The sequence below is a fragment of the Lynx rufus genome, unplaced genomic scaffold (assembly GCF_022079265.1).
Source record: "Lynx rufus isolate CCGP_SWC_20201006 ecotype Redwood Valley unplaced genomic scaffold, mLynRuf1.p SCAF_5, whole genome shotgun sequence".
NCBI classification, from domain to species: domain Eukaryota; kingdom Metazoa; phylum Chordata; class Mammalia; order Carnivora; family Felidae; genus Lynx; species Lynx rufus.
Genome location: NW_025814867.1, coordinates 90,472,743 through 90,494,499, shown reverse-complemented (window position 1 = coordinate 90,494,499; position 21,757 = coordinate 90,472,743). Strand labels below are relative to the sequence as shown.

General features: G+C 53.0%; 1 protein-coding gene across 2 annotated transcripts in view; it reads right to left on the bottom strand.

Annotated features, from left to right (window-relative positions):
- Positions 1-2,586: 2,586 nt before the first annotated feature.
- Positions 2,587-21,757, bottom strand: part of SEMA5B (semaphorin 5B) — a 39,158-nt gene continuing 19,987 nt past the window's right edge. Inside the window, exons 4-21 of one of the 2 annotated variants that reach the window (XM_047099994.1) lie at positions 21,052-21,114; positions 20,630-20,728; positions 19,879-20,092; positions 18,914-19,199; positions 16,476-16,611; positions 15,084-15,291; positions 14,779-14,986; positions 7,638-7,755; positions 7,315-7,496; positions 6,160-6,303; positions 5,811-5,958; positions 5,467-5,692; positions 5,052-5,270; positions 4,385-4,555; positions 4,132-4,281; positions 3,767-3,811; positions 3,122-3,327; positions 2,587-2,893 (exon numbers count right to left, since the gene is read on the bottom strand). In XM_047099994.1, coding sequence (XP_046955950.1) covers positions 2,735-2,893; positions 3,122-3,327; positions 3,767-3,811; positions 4,132-4,281; positions 4,385-4,555; positions 5,052-5,270; positions 5,467-5,692; positions 5,811-5,958; positions 6,160-6,303; positions 7,315-7,496; positions 7,638-7,755; positions 14,779-14,986; positions 15,084-15,291; positions 16,476-16,611; positions 18,914-19,199; positions 19,879-20,092; positions 20,630-20,728; positions 21,052-21,114 — 2,982 coding nt within the window. In that variant the 3' untranslated portion in view covers positions 2,587-2,734. The remainder of the gene's footprint in view (positions 2,894-3,121; positions 3,328-3,766; positions 3,812-4,131; positions 4,282-4,384; positions 4,556-5,051; positions 5,271-5,466; positions 5,693-5,810; positions 5,959-6,159; positions 6,304-7,314; positions 7,497-7,637; positions 7,756-14,778; positions 14,987-15,083; positions 15,292-16,475; positions 16,612-18,913; positions 19,200-19,878; positions 20,093-20,629; positions 20,729-21,051; positions 21,115-21,757) is intronic. The other variant, XM_047099993.1, reaches the window with a different exon arrangement.

Here is a 21,757-nt window from a genome sequence, read left to right as displayed (position 1 = left end):
CACCTGGACCCCACCTTCCCTGATATCAGGTTCCTCCAATTTCTGATTGTTTCTGAAACTGCATGGGTGCTTAGGTTTGACCCACACCCACTCTTCTGGATGACTGCTGTTCCTTTGCTTTCTGTATTCATGTATTATGACTTGGGAGTATAAATACATCCTAGTTTTATTGAAAATAGTGACAGCTTTTGTTTTTTGGCCTCTTTGCTTTTGGAGTGATGTTGAGAGAAGGGGAGAAGAAATGTCTCCATGCCACCATTTAAATCCCCAAGTCTCTGCCTTGGTTTTTACCATAACTGTGATTATGGTTTTGGTTTCCTGTATCCTCCAAATTTTCTGCGATGCACATGTATTACTTTAATAACACACACACACACACACACACACAAAGTTATCTGAAGTCAAGAAAGCCCAAGAAGGCCTAGAGCACCCAACCCTGTATTTCCTCCCCTCTTTTGCTGAGCCAGCTGGACCTAAGAAGTCCCCTTGTCTTTCACACTTCAACTTCCTGACACCATGCAGCCATCCATGTGGCCTCAAGTACCTGCCAGAGAGCACCACAGCCTCTCAGGAGTACATTCTTGGCTTCCTCATCTGTGGACCAGGGCTGGCTACGGAGCAGCCTTTGCCAATCATTCAAGCTAATTTGCATACAGTGTGGGTCCCTTAATGCATTCTGAATGGTCATGCCTCCAGAGCCACAACAGTTTGTATAAAAAGAGAATTCAGTGTGTGTGTGTGGTGCTTTGCCACAGCATCTGCAGCTTTTTGTTCCCACTGATGCCATTCCAGTCAATACGGGGTGAGCGTTAGCTGGGTGTTTCTCCATTACCACTTCCTACAGACCTGTCCAGTCCCTCCACTTGGACATATGAGTGGCACTTGTGAAGCAGGCACCCTGGGCCCTTGAACACGATCTCACTGCCTGAACCAGGGCCAAGAGAATCAGAGACCCCAAGATCTACCACACCCCACAGGCTCCCACAGGCTCTGGACTCATGATGTTAACAGGAACCCAATAAGAAAATTCCAAAGCAGAAGGACTACTATGTCCCCTGAGCTCTCTCTCTCACTGGGCTCTACCCAGGTCTGAGGACACTGCTACTTCATTTGTCCCAGTAAGCACAAGGGATTCCAAGATCCAGGGCCCAGGAAGGCTCTTTTCCTCCTCCTTACCACTAGGATCACAGGGTTTACAGCCTGGCCTACAAGGAGAACTCCCTGGGAGCCCAAGGAGAACTGACCCAGTCAATTAAGTTGGGAAATTGCTCTCTGAATTTGACATGTCCATCAACTCATCTCTCTCTCCCTCTCTGGCTTGGTGGACTGAGGCTTCAAGGTTTTTCCTTAATCCATCATAAACTATACTGGGCTTCTCCCACTTCAGAGGCGTATTCATTTCTCAGTCATTTTCAGCTTTATTAAACTAAGCCTTATAAATACCTCATAAAACAGCCCTCATTACTACTCTCCTGCTGGGCTCATGCATTTCCACCCTGGAGCGGTTGCCTAGAAGAGCTGCTAAGGGAATGGGCAGAAAAATCTCCTATTGTGTTGCCTTTGGTGTACCTTGTGTCCCTACTTAGGGTTTTGCTTGTCCCTAATTTATTTTCCAAAAAGTATGTACATATACTCACAAGTGGAAAGATCCCCTCTATGAAAGTCAGGCTCTATGTGGGTCATTTTCTCCACCCCGAGAAGACCATCTATTAGTCCAGTGCATTGCTCTGATTGCTCTAACCCACACCAAGAGGAGCCCACACACATATGCACAAAGACAGAATTACATTTGGAGACTGGATATCATCTTTAATAATGCCACAGCCCAACATCCTTTTTGTTACTGTAGCATGTTGTGAGTGTTTGTGTGTGTGTATGTGTGTGTGTCTGTGTGTGTGTGTTCCTGAACAGATGAAGGGCCAGCAGAGACTCCCAAGCAGGTCTCAGCCAACAGCTCTACTAAGCAGCAGCTAGAAGACAGTCTCCATAGTGGCACGGAGGCTGGACTCCTGCTTCCCTTTCTCTTGGGCCACCTGTTGTGCATTCTGATGGTAAAGCTGAGGCCTGTGCCAGCCCAGATTAAAGGGCTTCTTAGCAAAGTTCAATCTTCAGTCCCCAGCCCTCACTGCCTCTGACCAGAGGGATGTCCCTGGGGAAAGTACAGACTGCTAGGCAAAGGTGGACAACCTGGGCCAGCCTTGGTCCCCAGGTCACACTGGGGCAGCACCACAGTGGCCCAGCCCTGGGTGGAGAATCCAGAGCTTCTGGGGCCATTTGATTAGTTCCTCTCAGAGATAATCAGGATGTAGCCTACGCCCTTCCTGAGGCCAGCCAGAGAGGGACAGCCTTGGCCTGTGATGGCCACATGAGCATCATTTCCAACCCAAACCTAAGAGCCTGCTGTTCGGCCATCTCCACTCTCCAGTTCCTCGCACACCCAGTAGGTCCACAGCCCAGACAAGGCAGGGGATATCAGCATGGTAGTGAATTGCAAGGAGGCCATGAGAGACCTGGGCTGTGCTGGAACTGCAGCCACGTGCCAGCCTGAAGCCAGCCCTCTCCCCCATGGTCACCGCCAGCCAGAGCTCTTTGAAGTCGGATGGGACCCCCACAGGCAAGGCGGCAAGTTCTTGGCCTGGTGCAGAAGGAGAAAACCAAACTGGCTCCACCGTCCCATTTCCACCTGCTCTGTGCCTTAAAAAGGCAAGGAGCCCAAGTCCCCAGGACAGTGTTATCAGCTGTTGGGGAAGCACCGTTGTCCAGGTGAGGCCTCAGGCCGGAAGCTGTGTTTGTTCAGCGGGCTGGGATAGTAGGTGGTTGTGTACACATTGGTCTGCTGCAGTGGGTAGAAATTGGCTCTGTCATCAGGGATCAGGTTATTCTTGTTCAGGGTCTGTGGAAGAAGGTAGGAACCAGAAAGAAAGGGGTGAGGGAGGGATGGGGAAAGGCGACAGGCCAGGGCAAGGAGATCAGGGACCAGTCAGTGAAAAAACATTCTGGCTGTTCACGCAGCTCACGATACCCTGTGCCCTCCCGAGTGCCCAGCCCAGTCATGCCCAGCTCAGGGCCAGAACCACTGCCCCCTTTACCCTGCACTTTGCTTCTACAGGTAGGCTCCCACCTTGAACTCCATGGGCGTGTACTTCTCGTTCTTGGGGGTGCCCCCACCCTTGTAGTGCAGGTGGTTGGGGGTGGCAGGATGGACAAGTGTGGATTCCTGGGACTGGCGCTGGCAGTGCTGGCAGGACAGGTACACCGCCAAGGTCAGCAGCCCAGAGCCCAGGAAGCAGGAGACACCTGTGGCTACCAGGTGGATAAGACTGAACCCTGGGAGAGGCAGAGGCAAGTGGTAAGGAAAGGGCCACTGCGAAGAGAAAAGACTCCTGACTGCCTCCCAGCAGGAAACTCTGAGATCTAAAGAAAGGGCTTTGAGGCCAGAGCCCACGAAAACAGGAAGGCGGGGCAGCCTGCCGCCAGGGGCCTCTCTTACGGGACACCTCTGGTTTAGGTCAGAGGAGGCAACCACAGGGTGTGGAGTTGGGTGACTCTTCTTGAATACAGATTTGGTGACCGTCGGCTAGTTGGGGGACATGGATGGAACCTCCCAGCCCCCGCCCCCACACATGGTCTAAAGCAGCCAGGACCTCCACAAGGTTTGTCTCTCTGGAGCAAGAAGTTGAGAAACTCCAGATTTCAGGGTAGGGCTGGTCTCCTCCTTGGGGAGGAGAGGTAGAAAGCATCACAAAGTGGGGCAGGTTCCTTTTACCTCCACAGCTGGTGGCCTCCTCCATGCTGGAGGCAGGCAGGATCACTGCAGGAAGACAAACAGAGAGGGTGTTGGGGCAGGGAGGAAAGAAGGGTCCCTCTTGGTCTAGGTATATCTTTAGGAAGACCCGTGGGTCAGCGCTTAGCTGTGGGACAGGGCCTGGGGCCTTCATTCCACCCCGTCCCCACTCTCTGAGAATGGGGGGTCAGCTCATTCTCTAGGTGAGAAGGGGCAAAAGCTCAAAGTGTGTGCCCCTCCCACTCTGGTGTTTCATCCTGGACCCACCAAGATTCTTCAGAAGGAGAAGGAAGTTGGGGACACGCGGTAGGAAGGGTGGGTGTGAAGGTGCTGGCTTGAGGACCTACCAGGAATCTCGCTGTAGGGGCAGGGGCGGCTCTGGCTGCTGTTTCCAGCACAGGTGCTGGGCCCTGGGACCAGCTCCTCACAGTGCCGGCTGCGGCTTTGGACTCCGTCCTCAGTGCATGCACTCCACTCAGACCACGGTGACCAGCCTTCTGTGGGTTGTGGGCTGGGATGAAGTTAACCGCTCTGGGACCCCCTGGTGGGGATCCGAGGGATCCATGGTGCTCCCCAGCCCTGGCCGGATGTTCTCAATACCTGGGCAAGCCTGTGTAGCACACAGCGCCTCCTCTGTGTGCAGACCAAGACAGATGTCCTCGCCCGGGGAGGGCGCAGGGCTGGTGCAGGAACGTGTTCGTTGATAGTGGCCTCCACCACAAGACGCTGAGCATGGGGACCATGAAGTCCAGCAGGACCAAGCACCCCGCACTGCAAGTGGACAGGGTGTGTGATGGGGGCTGCAGGTGCAGGCACAGCCCAAGACAGTCTTCTACCTTATGACACGCTAGGCCACCCTGCCCTGGGCCACCCTGACCCCATCATTTGCACCACCCCCACAGCCCACTGTTAAGGATTGCCCCTATCCCCTCAGGGGTGCAGTGGGGAAATGAGGCTGCAAAGGAGACATCAAAAACCAACTCCACCTCAAATCAAGCTCCTTAGCTAGCTAACCTATTAGGGACAGAGAAGAGAGTGACACGGAGGGTGAGAAAAGGCCCCGCTCTGTGGGACAAGCCACTGTATCCAAGTTCAGGGCACAAACTTGCTCTAGGGCCCAGTGGACAGAGCTGCCAAAAACAAAAACAAAACAAAACAAACAAAACAAAACAAAACAAACAAACAAAAAAAATGAAGACGAGGTCCTCTGGGCATGAGCTGTAGCCTAGGGGGTCTCCTAGATGGGGATTCCTAAGCAGAAGGTCACCTGGACAAGCCTGGGGATTGCAGTCCTGGTACTCGGCAGCGTCACCCACGCATGGCAGGCCTCCGTTGCGGGGCTCCGGGTTCGTGCACGTTCTCTTGCGGACACGGAAGCCCAGCTCGCAGTCCCGGGAGCAGGACGACCAGGGGCCCCACGCGGCCCAGCCCCCGCTCACAGAGTGCGGGGAAGTGGCCCCGCTGCGCAGGAGATCCTCCACCAGGGCTGGGTGGGGCACGGGTGGGGAGACTGGCCTCAGCGACAGGACACCGAACGGCCCCCACTCCCGCCCCACACACAGTCCTTCTGGCTCTTTCCAAACCCCGCGATTCACCGCCCTGAGCTCCACCAGACCCCGGCCTCCCCCAGCCCCGCGCCAGCACTCTGAGCCTGGGAGGGAAGGGGCCGCGCGGCGCTGTACCATCGGTGTCGCAGGCGCCCGAGCCATCCGCGGGGCAGGTTCTGGTCTCCGTCCTCCTCCGGCCAAACTGCAGGCCGTGGGGGTCGGGCAGGGGCGCGCGGCACGTGAAGCGGAAGCGTTGCTCCTGCCGCGCCCCGCCCTGAGTCACGTTCACCGGCAGCCAAGGCGTCCAAGGGGTGTTGCGCCGCACTTCCGGGCAGCCCTCTGGGTTGCACGTCTTGAACTCCTTCGGGATGGGAGCACATGCTGTCTCGTGACCTACAGCCCCAGGCCGGCCCTGCGCCCCCTCCCGCTCTCCCCTTGGTGCAGGCCCTCCTGCCCGCGCCCCCTCTTCAGGCCCTCACCACGCCGCAGCCTGGGCAGGAGTTGCCGTTCTCACAGGACCGCCGCCGCGATTGCACGCCGCCCCCACAGTTGCTGCTGCACTTGCTCCAGGAACCCCACGACGCCCAGAAGATGGGCACCGGGCAAGGCGTGTTTTCGTTACAGAACCTGAGGGGAAGGGTGTGTGTTGGGGGCGGGGGAGAGCAGGCAGCCCCTTCCCTAACAAGAGGTCACTGGGAGTGCAAGCCCAGGAAGGTCAAGAATCCACCGGAACACTCGGAGAATCCAGGCCACTTTCTAGGAGGCCGGGGAGGTCTGGGACCTCAGGGCTAGCTTGTCTGAGGAACCTCTGGCCACACCCTCGCTCACCGCTCCTCCCGGCTCTTGCCCACGCAGATTCGGCCCCCGTGGCGGGGAGCAGGGTTGCTGCAACTTCGCTGGCGGACCTGGAATCCGATCCCACAGGACGTGCTGCACAGGGCCCACGAGGACCACGGCGTCCACGCCCCATTCCTGGTGGGGTCAAAGGGAACAGGGACAGATGACGCTCTGAGTCCTGGCTACCCAGATCTAGTCTGTCTCTGGGCGGGTGGGTTTTATGTTGTTGTCTGGAAGTTGTCAGACAGTGACACAGAAAATATCAGCTCCTAACCGGGCCGTCTCAGGCAGACTTATTTATGTGATCATTTGTTCCTTCATTCCCCAAACATGTGTTGAGAACCTTCTTCCATATATCAGGAGGTGCTGGGGGCTAAGGGCATAGAGATAGGGCATAGGGCATGGAGATACTCACACAGCAAAAGGACACATTCTCTAGAGAAGGCCCCAGTTGCCTTTACAATACGCAACATTTGTTTCAGCCTTCTTGGTTGTCCAAGCCTTGCACTCAAACCCAAGCTCTCTCCCCTGTTCTACATCAACATGCACTTTGCTCCAACCTCAGACACTATTCACTGTTGTCTACTTTGATTCCAGTTTTCAAGTTCTGGCTGTACCGCTTACTGGCTGTATAAGCCTGGACAAGTTACTGAAAATTTCTGTGCCTTGCAATAATACTCTTATCATTAAAGCAAGGATAATGATTGTATTCCTACCCCCATGAGGTTGTTTTGACAGTCAAATCAATAAACATATATAGAACTGAGTTATTCTAAGAGAGTCCAAGGTTGCACCTAGAGTGGCATTTCAGGATTGGCACCCGGTCTGCCTACTTTACTAACATCCCCTGCTGTCCCTTGTGTTTGGAACAGCAAGGCTTACTGAGGCTGTTGTCTGTGACTCCTGTGCCTGTACAGCCTTCCTCTTTGTATCAAGAGCCCCCACGAGGCAGAGACTTCTCTCCCACTAGAGTCGAAACTCCCCCAAGGCTCATGCTTTAGCTACCTTTCCAGTCCCCTGCACAGCTCTGAAGTGGTTTCTGTCTCTTTGTGGGAACACCTGCCTGAAGATGCCCCATTTCCTCTATTCCACCCTCCTCCAGTCCAAGGCAGGCAGCCACCACCCAAGTCCTGTATCCTCATATACCTGGAACAGTTGGCAATGTGGATGGCTGGCCCCAGGCAGTCTCGGCCCCCACAGCGTGGTCGGGGGGAGTCACAGGCTCGGGCCCGACAAAGGCAAGAGCCCGAATTGTCCCCATCTAAGTGCTCACATGGTTGCCATGGTGACCACTGGCCGAAGCCCCCATCCCGAGTCACATTCCGCACCTGCAAATACATAGCAAACAGGTCACACAAGTCAGGGATAGGGAAGGCACCAGGTCCCAGGGGATATGGGGATTCTGATGGACAGTCACAGCCTGAATTAGGGGGAGAGGTCCCAGGTGGGGAGCATGAAAGGGTTCTCACAGGACACGTGGTTATGTTCTGCGTCCAGAGGCTCATGTTGGAGCTGTCCTCAAGCGTGCTGCAACGTTGCTGCTTCCCGTCCCAGCCGCAGTATGGGTCCCGTGCCCCCAGGCATGCCCTGCCAGACAGAGGTCCTGAGACTCAAGCCAGCTGCCTCTCAGTCTCACCTGTATCCCATTAACACACCTAGGTACTCTCCTCTGGGTGCCCTTATCCATCCAGTCGCCCTTCACAGCAATAACTAAGCTCATTGAACACTTACTGCGTGCCGGGAATCCTTTAAACACTTTACAAGCATGAATTAATTTAATACAGCAACCCAATGAGGAAGGTACTGTTATTATCCCCACGATATATGCAGGAAACCCAAAGAGCTGGACAAGGATTAAAACCCATGCCTTCCAGAGCCCACACACATAACCTCGCCTTCCCCAAGCCTGGGTGCCCCATTCTCTTCATCTAGGTCCACTGGAGAAGATGCGGTAAACAGAAATCCAAAGTAGTGTCTGTCACACACTATAATAGAGTCCTAAAACATTAATGATGGAAAGCATCTTAGAGACGGTCTGGCCCAGTGGTTCTCAACCCTGGCTGCACATTAGAATCACTAAAGAAGCTTTCAAAAAATATTGATACCCCCCCCCACCCCAACAAAAACCTCTGGGGATAGGGAGGTTTTTAAAAGTTCCCAGGTGATTCTAATGGGAGCCAAGTTGAGAGTTACCGGGATCCACAGTACAACCTTTTTTGTTGTACAAAGGAAGAAACAGAGAGAAGGAAGAGGAGTTTCCCCGAGATCACACAAATTGCACACGGCAGAGCTGAGGCTAGAACCTAGACTTCCTGACCACACTTTTCCCACCACGCTCCTCCTTCCCAGCTGGAGGCTGTGTCTGACTTCACACACTGAGCGCACATAGGCCCATGCCTTAAAACACAGGCACAGGGTCAGGGAACACCTAGGCATAGTTCAAGGTCGCCTGGGGCATCCACATGCTTGTGCTGCTCAGGGGCAGGAACCAGAGTCCAGTGTGTTAGCATCATGAGAATGAGCTCAGGCTGCCGGGAGAGGGGTCACACATCCCAGGTCCCCCTTCCTGGTCCCTCAGGGTTGGCCTATCTGCAATGACCCAGAAAAGGTAATTGATCACACACCAATGAATGCACCAAGTGCCTCTACTTCTCATATTCTAGGCCTCCTCTCTTCCCTTTCTCTTTCAGACTTACTCATTGTTTCCTTTACAGTTTTTTTTTTTAACAACAACAACAACAACAACAACAAATTAAATCTCAGGGTGCCTGGCTGGCTCAGTCAGAAAAGCAACACTTGATCTCAGGGTGATGAGTTTGAGCCCCCGTATTGGGCGTAGAGATAACTAAAAACAAACAAACAACAAACAAATATGTAAAAATAATCAAATATCTACTAGTAAGCCTTCAAGGAGGAAAAAAAAGAGTATGGAAAACATTTTAAGGTTATTTATTTATTTTGAGAGAAACAGAGAGAGCACAAGTCGGGGAGGGGCAGAGAGAGAGGCAGACAGAGATCCCAAGCAGGCTCTATGCTGTCAGCACAGAGCCCGATGCAGGGTTCAACCCACAAAACCATGAAATCATGACCTGAGCCAAGATCAAGAGTCAGACGCTTAACAGACTGAGCCACCCAGGCACCCCGAGTGTGGAAGTTATAGAATCAGGATTTGCTGTTCATTGCTAAGCAAAGAGAGCATCAGACTCTGGCACCTGAAGGAAGTTCCCTCCAATACCCAGAGAGCCCACTGCCGACCCCAGGGGATACCCTGGATCCTTTCTGCCTCCTTTCCCCAGCTTCCACCCTTTTTCCTAGGCCTGGCTGCTCCACTGCAGTGGGCCTGCAAGAGCGGGTCTAGAAAGAGCACTGGGACTGGGGGCAGAAATTGGAAGTTAGGAAGCAGAAAAGCTTTCAGGTAAAGGAGGTTCTGGACGGCAAGGAGGGTGGGGGAGTCCACACCATGACGTGACACTACAGAGTGATTTCTGATTGGCCAAAGGGGCCAAGGGTTAAAGGAATACATGAAAGAGTCAAGGGGTTGCTCTTTTCGGTGTTTTCAGGATAGAATCTCTCTTTTCACTTGAAGCTTCAGGGAAAGTCTCCTGTCAGGTGAGTTCTTTTTTTTTTTTTTTTTTTTTTTTTTTTAAATTTTTTTTCAACGTTTATTTATTTTTGGGACAGAGAGAGACAGAGCATGAACGGGGGAGGGGCAGAGAGAGAGGGAGACACAGAATCGGAAACAGGCTCCAGGCTCTGAGCCATCAGCCCAGAGCCCGACGCGGGGCTCGAACTCACAGACCGCGAGATCGTGACCTGGCTGAAGTCGGACGCTTAACCGACTGCGCCACCCAGGCGCCCCAGGTGAGTTCTTTATTTTCAGTGGTTCAACAGACCATGTCAGGTTCCAGGGACAGAAGAGCTTATATGAGAGACCTTACGAAGAAGAAGAGGGTTGGGGCTTCCCCTTGTTGCCAGAGAAGCAACAATGATGCCCCAATGATTCTGGCCCCAATGATGCCAGGAGAAGACAATGATGCCCCTTGCTCAGGCAGCCCCTGGCCTCATGTAAGGGAGGTGATGCCTGGGGCTTCAATGGGCGAGGGCCTTGATGGACCCCAGTAAGCACACTCTGGCCCACCCAGAAATCCAAAACGTTCATCTGTTACTCAAGAATCTGTTTCCATTTTATTCACTCAAGAACAATTTGTGTAAATTGTACAATATAAGTGTGTTCATATTTTCATCGGGGATCCAAAGGTTTGATTTGGGGGTGTTTCACCAGCAGAATGAATCAAACTAGACATCATGGGACTAAATGCAGTACATGTGCAAAGTAGTCCCAGCAGCATGTGGTTTTGAGATTCTGCTCCTCTGGCTGACATTTGAACCAAATTTGTTGCTAGCAAATTCAACCAATCAGAACTCAATAAAACCCACTCCTGAGGGTATTTCCCTCAGCTCTCAGAAGGCAGTATCAAACTCTAGAAGCAGCTGATGTGGCACTTTGTAAGCTACATAAATTAAATGGAAAAAAAGCCATGACTAGTGATTAATAATAATAATAAATAAGATTCTATTCATCAAAAACAAATGTCTGCCAGTAGAGAATATGGATAAAAGCAGAAAATCTGAATCGGTTTATACAAGATAAAAGCAGTAGATACTGGAAGATTGCAATTTGCCTCTTGCTACTTCTTTCATCTAGGGTCTAACCAGTTCTAGAACAATTGTTTCCAGTTTTGACTGCAAATTAGAATCTCCTGGCGATCTTTTTTAAAAGCTTCAGCAAACAAAATAAAAAACCCACCTATATCTGGGCCTTCTGGATCAGAGGAGGCCCAGGCACTGGAATCTTTTAAACACTCCCCAGGTGATTCTAAAGTATAGCATGGTTGATCATTGCTTTTCTAAGGCTACATTGGTCAGGCTTCTTAAGCTAAGAGATGAAATGTCTTGTCTTTCCAATCCATGACAGAATAAGAAAAGAATAAGGATGGAAGAAAAACACAGATTGGATGCTGGCCCCAACCCCCTACCTCCCACCCCTGCCCTGCTCAGGCTCCCTCGCCCTCTCAGCCTGCTCTCAGTTCTCCCAGAGAGGAGACTAGATTCTCCACAGATACACCTGCCCTGGCCTGCCCCTGCCCCTGCCCCTGGCTCTGGCTGCCTGAGGAAGCTTGCACGACTCCCTTGGAGCCAATGCTTGAGCTCTCTCCTTGTCCACATTTGCTGTTTTGGGCCAAAGACCACTCCAAAGCTTACAGAGCAGGGAATGTTCTTAAGAAAATTAAAGCTCCAAGGAGAGAGTTAAAGTGTGTCTGACTGTAAGAATGGGTAGCAATTGAGAGTTCCTTCCGTAGAAGCAGCCATTAGACCGATAATATATTACCATGTCTTTTTTACTGCAGTGTCTTAAGCAGCCATTACAAAAGGGAACAGGTTCATTCCATGGGCTGGGAGGCAGGACAGAGATGGATGGTGGATGTTGAAAGCAGGCAGATTCCAGAACCCTGCAGCAATAGTTTCACAATGGGAGCTGTCCAAGGTGGAGCTTGAGAGCAAGTGGCCATTATTTAAGACGGCAGTGGAGGAAAACCCAGATTTCCTGCCTGGGAGGGAGGTGGGAAGGAGATACTCTGATCCACGTTCCTGAGTGAGCTGGGGTAGGCACCCCCACGCCTCCTCCAGTGCCTCATGAAGGGCATGCTGGAAGGAGGAAGGGGGTGGTTCATGCACAAAGCATCTGCTTTTTAGAGCCAGTCAGCAGCTGATTCCCTCTGCTCCACCTCTTGTGAGCCCTGGTCTCTCTCTGGCCAGGCCAGGATCCTGGTCATGCCCTATGGGGCTGAGATTTGCCTGAGTGAAAAGAGAGGGCTGGAGACAAGCCCCTGGATTCCGGGCACAGGAGGGAGCATGAAGAGGCCTCTGCACATCCATCCTCACCCTCCTGCCAGGTCTGTTAGGAATGAGGAAAAAGGCATGAAATGTCTATCCCGGGACACAGTAAACCCGTGTGACAATCTGCCCCACAATAGCACAGATTCTCATATAGTGTGATAGTTGGCTTCCAGACTCTGGAGTGCATGGATTGGTGGCTACACAGCCTCATCCTGGTCATTTTATTAACTTTGCAATAATGAGACCTCACATTTTCAGGTCCACCTCTAGTTTTATGGCAGGATCTCACTGTACACATCAAAGGTTCAGATCCCAAATTCAGGAGTTCAAACAGGGTGAAAGTATCAGATTCCAAACTGACTTCTTTCTCCCTTGCTGTTCCACCTGGCCATGCTCTGCACCCTCCCTGTCCCCTCTCTGCAGCACCATGTGAGTGGCGAAATGTCCCAGCGTCTTCCTTCCTCTGGTTCCACTGCAGACCCCATTACTTGATATCCAGCCTGGAGCCGCACTACCTCATGCTGGCTGACCATCTGACCCTCTACAGTGCTGCACGCCACTGTGTCCTTGATGGCTGTCAAACACCTATTCACACTCCACTTCCCCCACTTCAGTGCCTATAGCCACAGATTGGGATCAAATCCTCCCTTGGCATTCTCAGCTGGCCTCAGTACTATTCCTCACTCCTCTCCTGCACCAACCTCCTGTCTCAGGCCAAATAATCAATCTGCTGATGGATCAGTCATGTGTGGAAGGCCATTTTGTGCCTGGGGCTGGGCACGGTCCCCTGGTGAAGTAGAAAAAGTACTGGGACAGTGAGTTTGCCTTCAAGGATTTACAAACTCTTAAAGAACAAGGCACATATGAGGGGCACCTGGCTGGCTCAGTCGGTTAAGCGTCTGACCTCGGCTCAGGTCATGATCTCATGGCTCGTGGGGTTCAAGCCCCAAATTGGAATCTGTGCTGACAGCTCAGAGTCTGGAGCCTGTTTCGGATTCTGTGTCTCCCTTTCTCTTTGCCCCTCCCCCAGTAACACTCTGCCTCTCTCTCAAAAATAAATTAAAAAAACAACAACAATCATTTAAAGAACAAGGCATATGTGAAAAGTTTAATAACAACACACGAGTTAAAGAAGAATACAAGATATGGGAGAAACACCGCCAGTAGACAGCCTATCATTCATGCCACGCAGTATTACCTGTACTCAATGTCAGAGATGCTGAGACTCCAGAGATCCCAGGAGGCTGCAGGGCCCCTAAATGCATTTGTGGAGATGGGAAAGGAATAAGGACACTAGCTACGACTTGTTGGGCTAGGCACTTCATGGATGTAATTCCCAATCCTTACAACATCTCTGCCAAAACCAACTATCATTTACTCCATCACAATTTCCCCATTTTCCCCGAGAGGAAAGCTCAACAGGTAAAGTAACTTGCTCAAGATGACACAGCCAGTAGATGACGGAGCTGAGGGAGAATCCTAGGTGTGTCCCATTCTGCCACGTAAGCCCCGCCTAGTATGCCTCACACGTCCAATACAGGGTGAGGTTCTCTCCCCAGCCAGACATCTACAGCTCTGAGGGAAATGAGAGTGTTCTAGGCCGTGTTCTTGCCTCTCCCCTCTCACACGGACAGCTTTGCAAAGTGCTCTGAGCGTGGGAGGGCTTAGTAAATGTTTGGTGTTTTGCTGACGGAGCCATGTGTTGAGACTGAGGGGAGCCTGAGTGTCTGCCCACTGCCCTCCCTTTCTTCCTCTCTGGCTGCCACACCATGACCATCCAGTCTCCTCCCCTGCCCTCCAGACCTCTGCCCAGCTCCCAGCACACCCCACAGGGGCTGGAGAACGACCCTCGGCAGCAGGGATACCATTTGTCTCTAAACTCTCAGGACAGATGGGCACAGCCAGGAGGTTTCTGTGTTGCAAAGGCCACAGGAGCCCATGTGGCTGCGGCTATGCCAGCCAAGGCAGCCTTTGATTATCTCGAAAATGAGGGGGCACAGCTCAGGGGAGCTTCACGTGGTAGGCATCTGAGATGCATTTCTATTTGGCTTTGGAATAGGCTTTTTGTTTCCCCCCCAAATGCCAGTGCCGTTATTGCCAAATTTGTGAATCCACTTGAAGCTAAGGTCTCAGAAGCAGTTGGGAAGCAAACACAACAAACAACTCCACATGGTTCCTCACCTCCACCCCACCCAAGCCAGTCCTCTCTGCCTCCTCTAAGTCAGGAAGGAAGAAAAGCAAAAACCTGGTGCTGACTCAGAAGTATCATCTCTCATCTCCCCCTCCACATCTAGGTAGTAAGTACTGTGGTTTCAAAGATAAAGACCTTTCTCTGAATTAAAGGGGCTGAGAATAAATCAGCTAAGCTAGAGCTGGCTGGGAGGCCTTAACTTTGGGGTTGACAACAGGGATAACAGCAGCCACCACCATTTGCTAAGCACACACTTCTCCCCCAGGCAGTGATAAGTGGTTTAGGCAGACTATCTCAATTAACCTTTACAAAGTCCCTGCAGATATTTTATGAGAAGGAAACCAAGGTTCAGAGAGGTTAAGTGACTTGTCCAAAGGCAAATAACGAGACTGGGTCAGGATGCCACCCTAGGTGGTTCCAAAGCTCTGCCTCTTAGGCGCCACCTCCGAGGTGCGATTGGCGGGCATAAGCCTCGGGAGGCCCGGAGCCCGCCCACCCGCCGTCCCGCGGCCCCCGCTTACCCCTGGCTGCGGTAGGCGGCGCACCTCTCCAGCGGGACCCGCAGCACGCCGTCGCTCAGCCCCACGAAGAGCGCGCGGGCGCTGTGCAGGATGCGGAGGCTGCGCAGGGGCTCGCGGCGCCCGGGGGGCAGGACGTGCAGCTCCTCCAGGTAGCAGCCGCGGAGGCTGCGGCTCGTCGTGGACAGTGCCTTGAGGATGGTGCCCGACTCTGCAGGGGCCAGATGCAGGTGGCCTTGAAGGACCAGCCCAGCCCCCGCCCCTCAACCTCTTCCCCACCGGGAGCCGGGCTGGACGGGGAGGCTCACCCGTGCCGATGTAGAGCACGTGGTAGAGCGTGTCCTTGGCCTGCACAAGGTCTACTACGAGGTGTGAGAAGCGCACGCTGTCCTGGGTGACACAGGGCTCGGGCGTTACCGGCTGCACAGCTTCGCTCATCAGGAAAAGGCGCTGTGCGTCCTGCAGGCTTCGCTCTGTCAGGTTCTCGTTGGGGCCCACCTCTGGCAGGGTGCCGCACTGCAGCGGGGAGGGGGTGGGGTCACACGTGCCCAGCCAACCGGCTGCCGCAGTCCCCTATCCCTCTCCTTCCTCATCGTAACCCAGGTGGCAGGTTCTGATTCTCCAATCCCGGCTCCCCACCCCCAACATCGCTGCGGCGGGGAGGGGGCGGCTGCAACCCCTTCCAGGGAGCAATACCTCTTTTTTGAGAACTAAGGGAACATGAGGCAGGGAAGATGGGGAGGAGGGACGTTCTGGGGATGGTGAAGAGGACGGGGAGATGAAATAGGAGCTGGGATTATCTAAAAATGAATCATTTGAGTGCCAAAAACAGTGTCCTGTGATTTTATGCTGTTGCTGTAGGGGCTACTCCCCCATGCTGGGCCACAACCTGCCTTTCCTCTCGTGGGTTCCTACCAGCTCCGAGCTCTTATGCCTTCTAAACCCAAGCTGGAAGGCAACTACCATTTCTTGAGCACTTCTACAGTCCAGGCACTGTGTCAGGTACATATTAACCCTTGCATTTATCTTTGAGGTTGAGAGCATTATCCCTATGTACCAGAGAAGGGTAAAGAGGCTCAAGTAGGTTGGGTGACTTGGCCAAGGTCAAGATCACCCAGAGGGAGGGCTAGATCTGGGTCAGGATAATCCCACTGCAAATGGTGAGGTCTTCCCCTGCTCCATACTGCCCCGTGGGCAGGAAGTTGGATGGATGTGAAAGTCAACCACCTGTAGGTTCCTTTGCCTCATGGCTCTTTCCTCTTCTCCACCACAGCACTAGGTATGCTTTCATTACCCAACGGCTTGGCGCTGACCACTCCTGGCACTCAGACCCTCCAGGAATGAGTACCCAGGCTGGGGAGACTATAAGCAAACCCCAGCTAAAATCCCCAAATTCTGGCCAGACAGCTTGTGAGTGCTCTCCTGGTCCCCTACATTGAGTCTCCCTGGGGGTGAGACATCACATTTAGAGATGGCTCAGAGCATGCTCCCTTGCTCTGCATCCTACCCACTCTCCCCTTCTCAGTTCACAGTCTTAGATGTTACCACCCTCTTAGGGAACTATCGCAGACGGCACAGATGGGTGCAGACCCACAGGGGCAGGGTTGGTGTTCGTGCTGAGCAGCTGAGAGCCAGCTGGTGGCTGCTCGGCTAGGGAAAGGTGGTCTGTGAGGAGAGGGAACGGGGAGGAAAAGTTGTACCTGGAAGTTGGGGATGGGGTTAGCGATGGGGAGCCAGGCAGCCCTGGGGTTCTCCTGGGAGCGAAATGGGCCATTAAAAGCCTGGGAGATGGCACTGAGGTTGAAGGCGCAGACAGCAGAAGCGGCAATGCTGTTTCTGAAAGGCAAGAGATGGCGGGATGCTGCCCTCCCCGTGGGGCTCGATGCCTGTAACCCCCCCTCCCCCCCCCCTCGCCAGCTGTCACGTCACGCCGTGGCCTGGCTCCGAGGCTGGCCGAGGACCTGGGTGAGCCTGGTGCTTCCCACACCATGGGGTGTCACAGGAGGAGGAGATATGGCCCTCACACTCTGGAAACTCGGGGCGGGGGAAGCCCCCTGACGAGAAGCACTGGGGGGGTCATTCTGTGCTACTTCCTCATCCCTTTCCCTTCTCCAGTGGGAGGCCCAAAAAAGATAGTGTTTTTCAAACATTCCGGCCACAGCCCACTGTAAGAGATACATTTCATATTACAACTCAGAATAGCACACACATGAGCACACACATCTGTGAAGAATCTTCATGAAACAATACTTGCCCTTACTAAATACATTATTGTACTCTGATACTTTTATTCCATTCCATTCTGCTGTCTTCATTTTATTTTATTTTTAAAGCTGGTTATCAAACCACTGATTCATGCTGCATCCCACAATACCCTGAGCCGGATGACCTCTTAAGACCCTTTCAGTCCCAGAATTAGGTATTTCTATGAGTCCGATGTGAACAGGTCACAGAGGCTACACCACTCCCCCAAATGTTTCCAGTTCTGTTCTCTGCATTTAGTCTGTGTCCACTTCCCCCCCGCCCCCATCTGGGGTCGGCCACCCTCATCTCCTGCTGGATGCTGTGTTGTCCTCTTGGCTGGCCTCCCTGTAGCCTGTTCAGTCTCCTGGAATCCATTCTCCACACAGCAGCCACAGCAAACATTTCAAAATGCACATCCAAGCTAGTCTCTGGTCAGCTTTAAGCCCTTCAATAATTTCCCCTTGCTCTTAGAATAAAGATCAAAACACTTAAGCAGTCTGTAAGGTCTTTGGGACATAATTCTTCTTGTCCCAGCCCCTCAGCCTCCTCTCCTGTTCTCCTCTTCCTCACCCTCCAGGCTCCTGTCATGCTGGTCTCCACTAAGTTCCTCAAACATTTCTTCCTTCCCACCCCCAAACTCTTTCCTAGTTAACTCTCATTCATCCTGTAGATGTCACTTCCTACAGGAAGGCTTCCCTGATCACCACCCCTCCACACTGGTAGAGGCTCTCAGCACACTGCCTTTGCCCTTTGTAGCATTTATCACAGTTAAAACTGGGTGTTTAATAACCACTATTTCTAGAATGTAAGCTTCTTAAGGGCAGAACCAGGTCTTTTTCTTAATGGCATCCCTGCTTCCCCCCCACCCCCCACCATGACACACACCTGGCATGGAAAAGGCACACAATACATAAGCTCCTTACAATCCATACCAATGTCATCATTTCCCCCGATGCCTCTCCAGAAGCTCCTGCCCTTTGCTCATGGCTGCCCACTTTCTGGTGCTGACTGCCAGGCTGGTCACTAAGTCCTGGCTATCAGCTCATGGCTATATGGGCTATGCTGCATGTCTGTCCCTTGCCTTGGATAGGCTCTCTGTTCCTGTTTCCCAGCTTTCCTCCCATCCCTGTGCATCCCCTCAGACTGTCCTTCCTATAGCCAGCCTGGCCCTCATCCAATCCCTGCTACCTGGGGCCAAGGGTAAGCAAACACCAGTCTAGGGCGCATATGTTTCAGAGGTCCTCACAAAGAAGCCCCAGCAGCATCCTGAACTACAGATGTGTTCCTTGGTCTGTGCTGCCCATTCAGCATTCTGTATAAGAAAATCACCTGATTGGGTCAGCCTTTACACAGAAGGAGGCGGTCGGGGCAGGGTCTCATGATCTCCTTATACCCAGGAAACAAAAGGGGTTCTAATTCCCAGCCTGTGTTTCCCAGTGCCATCAGGACTGCCAGAACACTCTGCTGGTTAGGTTTAGCAGGTTCACGGAGTCCTGAGGTGGAAGGGACCAGAAAGACTTCCCTCTGAGCTTGCCGGGCTTCCATCCCCTAGGAGGGCTATTTCCCTTTCACCACCAGCAATTTCTTCCTCCACAGAGCCATAATCCAGCTCCATTTACTTGCTTCAGATCTGGTCTAGGCCTGCCCTTCACGGCAATCTAGAATAAGTGCTTACCACTCCAGAGGCAGCAAGTCACAAGCAAGTAAGGAGTGCGTTATCTGGGAGCAAGTTAACCCTTAAGACCGGATGGAGTGCTGTTACACTCAGACTACCCAGGGCGGAAGGCACGCACTCCCCATCTTACAGAAGGAGAAACAAAGGCTCAAAGAGGGATCTGCCCACTCCCACCAGGCTGCGAGGACCCGAAGGGACGGCAGAGGGCAAGGGACTCACACGTTGGTGGTGAAGACCCCGTAGATGAGGTCCTGCTCAGGCAGGTGGAAGGCACTCTGCAGCTCGTTGTAGTAGAAGGGGACCTCACCCGGGCGGGAGCAGTTGAGCCGGGCCTTCATGAACGTAGTCCACGTGTCCTCCAGCAGGAAGCGGCCGCCCACGTCATTCTTGCATACTCGGGCCACACGAGAATACACCGTGCGTCCGCAGTCATGCTCCACCGCGTTCTCCCGCAGGAAGAAGTAGGCGAACAGCCCGATGTCGTAGGCTGCCACAAAGTTTGGCTCTGGGGGGCAGAAGAGGAGGAGTGGGTCGGGCCAGCAGGGAGGAAGGGGACAGAGTCTGGAGTACCTACTACTTCCGTTTCCCCGGATGGGCATCCTGACACCCTGGCCAGCTTGGGGACCTGGGCGCTCTAACCCTGTTCCTACCTCCAGTGCAAAGTCCAGGTATAATGATAGTTAACACGTGCTTCCAAGCACTCACTGCATACCAGACAATATTATAAGTACTTTATAGGATCCTCTTAGCAACCTATGAGCTAAGTGCTATGATTATCCCCCTGTTATGGATGAGAACATTGTGGCAGAGGGAGGTCAAGTACTTGCTCAAGGCCACACAGCCAGTCAGGGGAGAAGCTGGAATTCAACGCCAGGGGGTTGAAACTCATACCACCCTCTCCCAATCTATTCTTTCCCATAACCCTTTCTCCTAATTAATTCCTAACTCCTCCTCTGCCCTCACAGCCTCCCCTTCATCTGTTCTGGGTACTCAGGACATCTGTGGTTTCATCCGGAGTCCATCTCTGATGTGCTATGGTCCTTGGGCAAATATCTCCCTGCCTCTGGGCTTTTTGATGAAGCAAGTGTGAGCCCTTTCAGAGGCTGGGAAGGAAGGAGGATTGATAGGGGTCAGGTGGGCTGGCTGGCAGGAGAACCCCCACCCCCGGGGCTGTGCCCCCTTACCATTGAGCCACTTGGAGTTATACTGGGCGGTGCGAAGAGGTGGCCCGCTGCCCAGGCTTCGGTAGATGGCGGGGTCCCGACCTGAGAAGTCGATGACGGTAGCCGCGTAGAGCTCCCCCTGAGAGGAGATGACAGCTGTGGAGTTGTGGCGCGGGTCGTAGGGGCAGCGGGCCACACCATTGATCTTCTCTATGGTCCGGCTGAGGTTCCCCACCTGGGGACGACGGGCAGATAGGGGCACTTTTCCCTGACACCCAGGGGCTCCCTGTTCTCCCCTGCAACCCCAGAGTTTGCTTCCTCCTGGGTTCCTGGTCTCTCGGGGCCTTTCTCTGTCTCCAACCTCTTCCTCACTCCCTCCCCCACACATAGCCCCCCTGAGGGAGCAGCCATCATGGAGGGGGGAGACTGAGTCACAGGAGCTCCATCTGCCTCTGTTCCCTGCATCCCAGTCAGAACCCTCCAAGGTGAGGCTGACTGATAAAATATAGCAGGCCCAGTTGAATTTTTGATGACTAATGAGTAATTGTTTAGTATAAGTGTATACCAAATCTCCCATGGGACATACTTACACTAAATATATTTGATGTTTATCTGAAATTAAATTTAATTGGACATTCTTTTGTGTGTGTGTGTGTGTGTGTGTGTGTGTTTGTGTGCCTAAATTTGGCCACCCACCCCAAGGCTGTGTAGTGCCTGGGAAAGACAACCTCTTGTGACCCCTTCAGTTTGTCTTGCCCTGAGGGGGCCCCACCTGTCTGCTGGAGCACACTGGGGAAAAGGCATTGGTCCCACACATGAACACTTTCCGGCCAGTGACAATCAGGACTCGCACGTAGTTCTGACATTCCTCCTGAAGCAAGAAGGGGAAGTAATAAAGGAACAAGAACACCAGGTGTGGGGCTGGGTGTCTTTCCCTCACACCACTGCCCCACAGACATTTGAAAGCACTCCCCTCTGCCCCAGATGTGCCCTGCTCTGAAGTTCAGGTTGCATCTGTGGACATCCCCTGCCCTCACATCTCCCTCCCAGGCCAGGTGGCTGCATCGCTGCCCAATCGGATCAGGCTGGGCTTCTCACACAGGCAGCCTCGTGCCCACATGGTGACCCTCCATCCCCACAACCACACACCTGACAGCTCTAAGCCAGACGCCTGCACCCACCAGGGCCACATACCTCAGTCTTCCCTTTGCTTTGGCAGGAGCGACGCGTGTCCTCATTGGAGGCCCACTCTGTGGCCTGCGGGAGGAGCACACAGACATCATATGGCCGTGGCACTCACGGCCGGGGCAGGCAGCAGTCAGGGTCGGGAGTGGACCGGAAGCTGGGAAAGGGTCAATGACAGCCTGCAGGGTAAGGGTTCCCCTCACCACATCTGCTCGGACCCAGAGGGCTGCCAGATCTCCTTACTCAGAGACCTTTAAGAAGGATGTGCCCTTAGTCCCTCCCCACCTGCCTGGGTCAGGGAGGCCTAGAGTAACAACTTCCTCATGCTGAATTACCCCCATGCATCTCTGTCCCAGGACTCTCTGTCCTTCCTTCCCCAGGTCAGCCAGGGAGCTGAAGTGGCCAAGGACGACCTTCAGAACCACCCCAGACCCAGAGCCCGAGATGGAAAATGTGCTCCCTATGTGTCAGATGTCTCTCAAATGAGTGGGAAGAATGGCTAGATTTTGCAAACCTCAGAGATAGATCTATTTAATTTTCCCACTATTATCCTGCAAAGTGTTTTCTTTTTTTTTTCCTTAACAGATGAAGAAACTCAGATTCTGTGTGACTTACTGCTGCCATGTGCTAGAGCAGGAATTGGAACCCTCATTCTTGATTCAAAGGCTCTGTGTGTTTTTTCTCTTTATCCTGCTGTATCAGGACCTTGGGCTCC